We start from the raw sequence: 11,022 nt of genomic DNA, 5'->3' as shown, positions 1-11,022 counted from the left end.
GGAGTCGTCGACTTCCAGACAGTCCTGCCCGTTTTTGCAGTACCGGGAGCCGCACCAGAAATTGGACGAATAGGGAGATGGACTCTCAGACACATCCATAGGAACTGGGAAAAAGGTTCAGTAAGTAAAGACAATCAACTGATCGACTAACCTACCAATCAAATGATCAGTCAATCCACCAACTTTGTCTATCATCAATCAATGTATGGAAACAAACTATTATTGTTCTTGGGGTTGTATGATTCCAGTTATTCAATCTTATGTAGACAATTCTGTGTTTTCCGACAATTCTGATATGATTCATAAATGTTAACAACTTGTAAGAACTTGATATTATTTGTGAATCATGAACAGTCAGGATTCATTTTTAACTGCAGTTTGTTATCTCCACAGCGTTGCATTTTAAAGGATAAAATAAAAATAAATATACAAAATGTTTAAGGACTGCAAACAAGACATGAAGGCGCCTACCAGTGCTTTGGTCTGCGGAGATGAAGCTTGCCAGCAGTAGGAGCAGGAAAACCTCTGACATCATCACTGTGCGCCTCATGCTGGCGGTGTTTAGGGTTCATACAGGACACAAACCTTCAGAGGGAAAAACAAATACAATAATTAGCTTTTTATTTTATTCATGGTCCAGATGGAAAGTGCAAAGTATTTCAGTGGTCAGAGTCAAGGAAAAGTCTGTGTTTACTTGTTTCATATGCAAATCCACATATTAGCTAACATACTACATATTGGCTACATATTGGCTATAGTACAATAGTGCAAAAATATCTAAATTGGTTAAATTTAGTGCAACAATAACATTCTGGTTACAGAAGGTAACTGTTTCATATCAACAAAAATAATAAAACAACAGTAAAATAATCAAAGCATGTGCTCGCATCATTATGCTTTAAGTGAATATCATAAATCTTTAAACCTCGACTAACTACTTCTGCAAGTATTTCTTAGCTTTGCAAAGTTTTGTAATAGAGTTCTTTGACTTACCACTGACGGGAGAATGTGAGCTGCAACCTGCTGGAGTCTTTTAAACACATGAATTACGTAAGTTATAAGAGGTTATAACTTACGTAATACAGGTCTACAGTAAAGGGACATTAAAGGCAAATATTATCAAGCTATGAGTTACTTATTGACAGCAAAGAAAACATATAATTTTATTGGAGATAACAAAATGTGACAGATCAACAATGTATGGCTTCACCCTGCGTCAATACGCGGAGAATACGTCTGGAAATGAATGTTCCATTATCATCAGGATTTCTGCTCATGAGTGATTGTATTGTCAGAGGGTGGGGTCAAATAATTTCAGTTCATTCATTCTGTGTTCTATATACTCAGGGAGCATTTGAGACATATGCAGCAACCTTTTCTCTAATGTTGGAGATGTTGCTTTATCCACACTCATATATGCTGAGTAAACGTGTTTTGACTTTGTCTCCTTGCTGGCAAGCATTAAACTATTGTACTTTCTTGAATCCCCCTCCCAGTCCCCCCCCAGTCCCCACCCCTGGACCGGTGGTCACCCTAAGACATGTTCTGGACCGGTGGTGGTCACCCTGAGACATGTTCATGCTTTGATTTTTCATGAGTGTAGGAAGCAGATGAGGCAGAGTGAAGTTCAATCAAGACACTCGCGTGATTGATTTCACCATTTATTCATAATCATGAGAATAGGTTTAACATTGGCAGAATGGATGTACATGGGGAAGCGCTCCCTGCCTTCACTGCAGCATGCATGACATGAGGCAGGGAGCAACGAGTTAAATCCCCAACGGACAGCACAGACAGACAACATTTACATTTAGTCATTTAGCAGACGCTCTTATCCAGAGCGACTTACAGTAAGTACAGGGACAATCCCCCGAGGCAAGTAGGGTGAAGTGCCTTTTGCCCAAAGATACGTCATTTTTCACGGCCGGAAATCAAACCGGCAACCTTCTGATTAATAGCCCAATTTCCTAACCGCTCAGCCATCTGAGCCCCCCATGGGGGAGACGGGGAAGGTGGGTGGCAGCAGCGCAGAAACCTGAGCTAATCAAGGATGCGTGTGCGTGTGTGTGTGACTTTATAGCGCCGCCTATGGAGCTAAGCCTATGGGCTAAGAACATGGCGATGGTTGATATGACGCATGCTGCCATCTCAGCTCATTCTTATTCTTATTCTTATTTCTTATTCTTATTTTCTTATTATTTGTATATATACTTTTTTAATAGTTTTATTTTAAGATTGTTTAGTTCTTAGAAATAGTCAAACTTTTGTATTTTTACTAATTTAAGATCCGTATGTTTCTTGTTTGCATCTTCCTGCCACAGTAAATTCCATGTTTGTATAACATACATGGCGAATAAACCAAATTCTGATTCTAATTCTGTGTGCCATGCCTGAACTAGCTTAGCTCATTCTGTCCACAGTCCTGGTTAGCAGGTCGAGTGTTTGTTGTCCTGACCATACTTTGATCTCGCTATTTTCTGTTCCTCAAACTATACTCTTGCGTAAATACATGTCGAATTAAGAGGGTCTATTCAAGTCAAAACACTTTGGCCTATCAACAATTTGATTGATTAGCGTTTTGCCATGGTGAATGCTGACACAATCAATGTCTTAGGTTATGGGTTAGAACTGAATGTTCCTAAAGGACAATTATAGCTCTCGGTCAGAAGATTTATTCCATCGTCGAAATGTCAAAATCACATTTGTCTTTTTTGTGTGCAACATAAGCGGACAATGAACCTAAAAACAAATATTGGAGGTGTATTTTGCCCTTGTAATGATTGACTCACAGACCCCACCTCACACAGAGTGGATAAAAACCACTCCTCAAGCATCAGGGAACACCTCACATGTCGTCCACCTCAATATTCATGGTAAGAATATTCTTTATAGAGTATAAACACCATACTGTACTATACCATTACTATACTTCACTATACAGTACTGTAGCATAATATTCTATACTGTGATATACTGTACTGTATTATAGACTCTATATACTCTATAGACTACCACCAGAACACGTAGGTATTTGTTGATTTCTAGGTAGAATGCCTGTATAGCATTTTAGAATCCTCTTTGTTCTCAGGATTCTGTCTGTCCAGTTTGTCTTGTTTCTAACCTGAGGGATGCTGTGCACAATGATGACATCATCCGAGGCCCTTCTGTTGCTGTTGCTGGTTTCAACCACATCTGGACAAACCACAGGTGACATAAGGAAGATTGCACGTCCATTGATTGTTTATAATGATCAATAATCATAGTTTTGCACATATATAATTTATTTGTACCATATTCTAAATTACACTAAATTGATTTGGAATGTTATTAGATTTTGATAACTATAACTGTTCTACTAAATGTAATTCAATTGATTACCAAAAACTAAAACTATTTGAAACCTCCACAGCCATGTGAAAATGAGTCACACAATTAATATATGTTTACCTGATTACCCAGGTGTATCCTGGCATCTTCCATCTGTAATTAACAGAGAATATGGACGATTCTGACTCCACATGTGACAGATGCCAATCAAATGAGCTCTGCATTAGAAACACCCAGGAACAGACCTGGCAGTGCGGGAGATATGGTGAGGCCTGTCTGCCTGCCTGTCTGCCTGTCTGCGTGTCTGTCTGTCTGTCTGTTTGTCTGTCATTCAACTGCCTGCCTGCCTGTCTGCCTGTTTGCCTGTCTGCCTGTCTGCCTGTGTGTCTGCTTGCCTGCCTATCTGCCTGTCTGCCTGTGTTCTGCCTGTCTGCCTGCCTATTTGCCTGCCTGCCTATCTGCCTGTCTGCCTGTGTGTCTGCCTGTCTGCCTGCCTGTCTGTCTGCCAGCTATTTGTCCGTTTGTCTAAAAGTATTCTCCGCTACCCTCTCCCTCAGCCCCAGAGCTGGTGTGTGGGAGGAGCTTCCTGGAGGTGGGTCTCCTCAAGTCTCAGCTGTTATCCCAAGGTCTGGACCCCTCCTCTGGTCACCTGGCCGACCCCCGCTGCTCCGCCCACCAGGAGCGTGACGGGACGGTATGGTATCAGGTGGAGCGCAGGGAGGGGAGCTGTGGAACCAGTCTGAGGGTGAGAGGATACAATTATTTGTGAGCAAAAATTACAAAATATTCTAAGGTCTAAGCAATGGGACGGAAATGTTCTACCTACAGGGCCCCTCTGTAGGGCGCCTCAACACCATGCTGTATGTAGGGTGCCTCAACACCATGCTGTATGTAGGGCGCCTCAACACCATGCTGTATGTAGGGCGCCTCAACACCATGCTGTATGTAGGGCGCCTCAACACCATGCCGTCTGTAGGGCGCCTCAACACCATGCTGTATGTAGGGCGCCTCAACACCATGCTGTATGTAGGGTGCCTCAACACCATGCCGTCTGTAGGGCGCCTCAACACCATGCTGTATGTAGGGTGCCTCAACACCATGCCGTCTGTAGGGCGCCTCAACACCATGCCGTCTGTAGGGTGCCTCAACACCATGCCGTCTGTAGGGCGCCTCAACACCATGCTGTATGTAGGGTGCCTCAACACCATGCCGTCTGTAGGGCGCCTCAACACCATGCCGTCTGTAGGGCGCCTCAACACCATGCTGTATGTAGGGCGCCTCAACACCATGCTGTATGTAGGGCGCCTCAACACCATGCCGTCTGTAGGGCGCCTCAACACCATGCTGTATGTAGGGCGCCTCAACACCATGCTGTATGTAGGGTGCCTCAACACCATGCCGTATGTAGGGTGCCTCAACACCATGCCGTATGTAGGGTGCCTCAACACCATGCCGTCTGTAGGGCGCCTCAACACCATGCCGTCTGTAGGGCGCCTCAACACCATGCTGTATGTAGGGTGCCTCAACACCATGCTGTATGTAGGGTGCCTCAACACCATGCTGTATGTAGGGCGCCTCAACACCATGCTGTATGTAGGGTGCCTCAACACCATGCTGTATGTAGGGTGCCTCAACACCATGCTGTATGTAGGGCGCCTCAACACCATGCCGTATGTAGGGCGCCTCAACACCATGCTGTATGTAGGGCGCCTCAACACCTGCTCGCTTGAGCACTCAGACCAATGGATTTAGATTCATAGAGACGTGTGCACAAAATCAACTGTTTGAGACTGAAAACGTAAAACTTTCAGATTCACGTAGATTGACAACTCGTTCTGAAAATAGGAAATTCTGAGAAATAGACGATATGAGTCCATTACACCAAGAGGATAAACGGTTTCTTAGGACATCATTGGACTTTAGACAAGAAAAATCTAATTCCATTAATACTTTAGCCAATGCAGGAACATGGTAAAAAATCCACAACTTCTTGGTCTGTGGACAGGATGAATGGAATCGGGATTGTAGCAGTTGGTCCCAAGGCCAGGGCCTCCATGTCTCTGTTCCGTGATGCCAACTACACAGCTCCTTACTCTGCAGGCCCGGTCACTCTGCACTTCTGCATGTGGGCGTGTCTGTTGAAGAGACGGACGCTGAGGCCTTTGTGGTCGTTCTGGAGGACTGTTACGCCACTCCCCTGATCCTGATGACCTCCTGAAATACTTCCTCATCAAGCACAAGTATGTGACCCTGAATATTGACGTGTGTGTGCGTGTGTATGTTTGTGTGTGTGTGTAAAATCAGCTGAAGAGAGATTTGTGATTATTTTCCCTCTCTCTCTCCTCCTCCAAGTGTCCTACCGACCGTCGCCAGGTGACCGTGGAGGAGAGTGGCTTCTCCCTCCAGGCTCGCTTCTCTGTGCTGCTGTTCCTGTTCCAGGGGGACTACAGGGACGTCTACCTGCACTGCAGCCTCAACCTGTGTGACCAGAGGAACTCCTCCTGCTCTTCTGTAGGTCCTCCCACCCTCTTTCCTGGTCTTCCTGACTCTGGTCTTTCTGCCTCTAGTCCATCTGTCTCTGTTCTCTCTGACTCTGGTCTCTCTGACTCTGGTCTCTCTGACTGTCTGGTCTCTCTGTGTCTGGTCTCTCTGTCTCTGGTGTATTTGCCTCTGGTCTCTCTGCCTCTTGTCTCTTTCTTAAAATCTCTCTCTCTTCAATTCCCTTAGAAGTATTTTTCTTAGCTTTCTCCGTTCTCTCTGGTCTCTCTCTACAGGTGTGCTCTAGAAGGACGGCCCGCTCTGTCTCTGAGTCCCTCCACCTCAAGCCGCTTACCATCGGACCAATCACCTGTGAGTATGGGCTTCAGCCCCGCCTCCCGATCTGTCAATCACGATGATGTCACAGTGAAGGTCTCAGTCTAAAGTATGAATTTGTTTGTGTCTGACCTCTGACCTTTCAGGGACCAGAGTCTAGACTAGAGCTGATGATGTCACCCCTCCCTCAGAACTGATTTCTGGAAAAACAACATGTAGCCATAATCATGGTGACCACGACATCATCTCTCCTGTCTAATCTAAATTGGGATGTTTCACTGTGTAACCTTTGTAATGGAAAATTACGGTACTTTTTTAAAACCTGATGTAAGTTCATCAGGTTCCACGTGCATCAACGCACTACCATCTTAGAAAACACCACTATTGTTTTATAGTGTTTATTTTCAGTTCCTTATTGAGTGTCTTCCTTGAATGAATAAAATGTATGTATCTCTTCTGTGTGTATCTATCTCTTCTGTGTGTAGACGAGAGGGGTAGGGTCATTCAAACATCCAAAAGACTAGTTGACGACTTGGTAACTAGGTAAAGGAGGCGGGCCAGTAACCGAAAGGTGGCTGAATCGATCCTGTGAACCAACAGGACCTTCCAGACGGTTCCTCTGCACGTCATCTAGTGCCCACCATCTCATGCTCAGGTGCCCTCCTACCTACAGTGCCCACCATCTCTGCTCAGGTGCCCTCCTACCTACAGTGCCCACCATCTCATGCTCAGGTGCCCTCCTACCTACAGTGCCCACCATCTCATGCTCAGGTGCCCTCCTACCTACAGTGCCCACCATCTCATGCTCAGGTGCCCTCCTACCTACAGTGCCCACCATCTCATGCTCAGGTGCCCTCCTACCTACAGTGCCCACCATCTCTGCTCAGGTGCCCTCCTACCTACAGTGCCCACCATCTCATGCTCAGGTGCCCTCCTACCTACAGTGCCCACCATCTCATGCTCAGGTGCCCTCCTACCTACAGTGCCCACCATCTCATGCTCAGGTGCCCTCCTACCTACAGTGCCCACCATCTCATGCTCAGGTGCCCTCCTACCTACAGTGCCCACCATCTCTGCTCAGCTGCCATTTCAGCAGGGCCAGAGCATGCTTAGGTCAAGATCCACAATCCAGTTAGCTGATGATCCTGAGTGGTTCAGCCTCCAGCAGAACCATGGCCCTGCCTTGAATATGACACATTTCATCAAATGGTGTCAGGATTATGATTGACTTTTTATAAACTGGAATCCTTTGACTGATTTTACTGAAAGTAAAATATGTCAGCATGCCAGAAAGTCTGTGATAATCATATTTTTCATTGTTAGGGGCATTTGGTAAAGCAATAACACAGTTAGCTACTCCTGGACCAGCAGGTTAGTTTTGCAGCATCAGTTGCCAGAGTATCCGATGCCCTGTGTGGACAGAGTCATGGACCCTTATGACAGTCAGTTGAAGTGGACTCTTAAGTTTCCAAACAGAACATTTGTAAATCAGTCAAATTTGACTAAACAAAAAAAGAGGGTGAATACGTGTAAGCATTCAGGACTTATGCTAAAGCGCGCAGAAGTGAAATGACCAGATAAAAAACATAAAGCCAGGTAAAGGAGGGGTATAACAGGAAACACAAAGTTAATGCATGACATACAGTACCAGTCAAAGGTTTGGACACAAAATGTGTGAAATCAGCATCCTTAAGTGTTCAGCAGTGCTTTGAGAAGCAGACTGAAGCTATACAATGGACGTAAAGTTAGACTGAGCTACAAGTTGCTTTAGAACTGCTGTAACTTGTGGTTTCAAAATGACCCCACTGCTTGTTCAAGTCCTGCGGATGACGTGTTACAATATACAGTATATCAAGTCTCCTATTAATATGCTATTAATGCTCCTTACAATATGTTGAACTAATGTCGTTATTCTGCTGGCCTGTGAGTCTCCCCCCACTCTGCAGTCTCACACTCACTGTGCTTCCAGACTCATCCACACCCCTGACAGAGCCTGCGTTTGCAGCCCCGGGACATATGCAAAGTGAACACCTCACAACTCAAATTCTTACTATGTGAGTGTCTCTCAAAGCCAGAGGAAATCGCCTCGAGGGAATACCAGTTACGCTTTGTACTCTGGGTCTCCTTAAATGCCAAGCTACTTTTTGAGGGATCATCTCAGAGGCTTTGTCATGAAAATCTACTGGGGCACAGGGCCCTATTGAAATCTCTTTTTTTTCTTTCAAGCTTGCTGTGCACAATGCACTACTAGGCTATAGAAATTCCCCTTGCTTAACCCACTATACAACTGTTCAGGGACGCAAGTTCATGGCCGCTGGAACTAGGGGTGCTGAAGGTGTTGCAGTACCTCCTGACAGCAGGAGAAGTTAAAATGATATGACTTGAAAATCCACCACCGTGGCAATGCCCCGCAGTAGCGGACTGGCCATCGGGAGCACCGGGAGAAGAATAACGATAGTAAACCATGCTAAGAAACGTAAGGGTGGGGCTGAAAAATGAAGAGATAAAAAGACATCACCTTCACTAAACAACGAGCGCGAGCATTAAGTATTGAACTCCAGATCTAGCATCACATCAAACCCAGAATGTGTATTAGCAGTGATTAGCATGTGACTTTATGAGAACCTTCCCTGTGATGACCAACTGTCGCTCAGATTCCTTCTATTAAAACTCCTTTAAAGATTAATGCTCAATCTCAATTATCTTGGTTATCTCAATTGTGTTTTATTTTAATTTCCATATGAATAAAATAAAATGGGCTTTCCGAAATTAGTTCATTGATCTCATGTCCCACTGGTATTCTTAGTTTTGTCTTTGATCCTGCCGTATTCGCTTTTCTGGGGTGATATGATATATTTGATGGTACAGGTGTTGTTCATTAATTACATTAGAAATGTACGTTGTATGTGCCAGTTTCCCCTTTTCAAATATCAAGAAAGCTGTTACTTTGGGCCAGGTTCGACAGCAGAAAAAAATAGTAAGCTACTGGGAAAATAGTTTTAGATTTTTGAAATCAGTTTTTTTTATAAAATCACCGGAATTATCCAGGTGCCAAAAACGTAAATACAAAACCATCAAGATCAACCGGGGCATTTGTTTCGAGTCGAAGAGCAGGGGTGAGGGCTTGGACACGCACGTGCCAGACGAGCCATCACAAGGTGACACAAAAATGTCACCGTCACAGAAGACACGCCCACATGCACGCAAGAGAGGAGTGGGCTTGATCAGTTGTCAGTATTTTTTTCGCGTGATCCAAGGCGGATTTATAATATACATGTAAGTATTACGGTGTGTTCAGAGTGCTATAGGTTATAGCAGTTTGACCTTTAAGATCAGTATCGGCTTGTTTTTATTGTTAGCAAAGGATTTATTTCATTATGTTTTAGGGTTTACGTTTTGCGTTTGTTATGGCCTTTTTATAAAATTGTATTTTGTTTTATAAAATTGTATTTTGTCTTATAAAATACTTTATAAAATAAGTGTAGTCTTATTATTTATGAAATGTATTCGAATCAATTTAAAAAGTTGATACAACTTATCAAGTGTTGATACAACGTTTTTGTATTATATATGTATATATATAAATGATATAGGCTATATCAGTCTAATGCAAGGCAGCTTGAAAGCTTGTTACTTTTTTGTCACTGGAGCGCTGTTGGAGACAGCAGTGATTAATGCATTTTGGTATTTCTTTTTTTTTTCAACAATCAACATTAACTCTGCAGCCAAAAGAGCAAATTTTGTAACTTGCGTTCTTTGTCAGAAGATACGCAAAGAAGGCTGTTCTTTCAAGAACCAAACTTAAATTAAACTGACAAACTTTAAAAGCCAGCGCTACATTGAATATTTCGAGCTGAACTCGATGTTAAAAGTCTTAGACTAATTTGTAAATAACAAATTGTTATAAATTGGTAGGCTATTATTATTTGTAGGCCAGTTATTCTTATGTTTTCTTTTTATTATTATTATTTTATGGTAATTTTTATAATGAGACATATTATAATTATTTAAATTATTATAGCCTACTTACAGAATGCAACCACAGTCAGCCTTATCGACTGCCTTAACTATGCGTAGCAATGCTTTTACACGTTTATTCTGCAATAAATAATTTAGCAAAAGTATAGGCAAAAGTAGGCAAAAGTAAATGTTGAGTGAAGAGGATATTCATATATATAGGCTTATGTCAATTTCATAAAGACATATAACAGAGATATAGATCTTACAAGATTAGATTATTCTTGAACAATGTTCTTGAATAAGAAGACTAGTGGACCCTAATAGGCATAAAATAATAATTTTGTTCATATTGAATTAATAGCTATATAGACCGACATATATAACCCATGTATCAATAATAGGCTACTTATGGTCATATGTATTAATAACAGTAGATTGAAAATATGTAGGCTAAGTGTTACCGATGTTAAATGTTTAAACTCACTCCTCAGTAAGCTAAACACCACCCACCCAAAGGCTATAGGTTTTCGGTGGCAAATAGCTGGTTAAAGCAGTTTTTATGACAGGTGTTCGTTGCACGTGTGAACCTCCGTAAAGACCAGGTGTTGGACGAGGGCAGCCATACTGACGAGCGACGCGATGACACATGTGACAAGTAGGCTATGATTTCTTATTGCAATTTAATTTTATATCAGGCCTAGTACCTATATAACCTAGCCAATAGTAGGCCTAATGTAGGCCAATTGTAACTATTAATGATTTATAATTTATAGTAGGCTATAGGCCCAAAGATAAAATTGCGTTTGGAAAGCTCATGGGTTACCTTTACGATGAAGCTGAAAGAGATTCCCTGTCAAATTCATAAATATAAATGTATGAGCTTATACGGTACAGGCCGATATGCTATGTCGATTATCCTTG

At 42.9% G+C, this 11,022-nt stretch overlaps 1 protein-coding gene across 1 annotated transcript in view; it reads left to right on the top strand.

The window, feature by feature from the left end:
- LOC124464242 (uromodulin-like) overlaps nucleotides 1-11,022 on the top strand; it is a 35,577-nt gene that overhangs the window by 16,710 nt on the left and 7,845 nt on the right. The window contains exon 6 of the mRNA XM_047016223.1: nucleotides 6,102-6,177. Within this exon, the coding sequence (XP_046872179.1) occupies nucleotides 6,102-6,177 (76 nt within the window). The remainder of the gene's footprint in view (nucleotides 1-6,101; nucleotides 6,178-11,022) is intronic.

The sequence above is a fragment of the Hypomesus transpacificus genome, unplaced genomic scaffold (assembly GCF_021917145.1).
Source record: "Hypomesus transpacificus isolate Combined female unplaced genomic scaffold, fHypTra1 scaffold_329, whole genome shotgun sequence".
Lineage (NCBI taxonomy): Eukaryota > Metazoa > Chordata > Actinopteri > Osmeriformes > Osmeridae > Hypomesus > Hypomesus transpacificus.
This window is presented reverse-complemented; position numbering and strand designations above follow the sequence as displayed.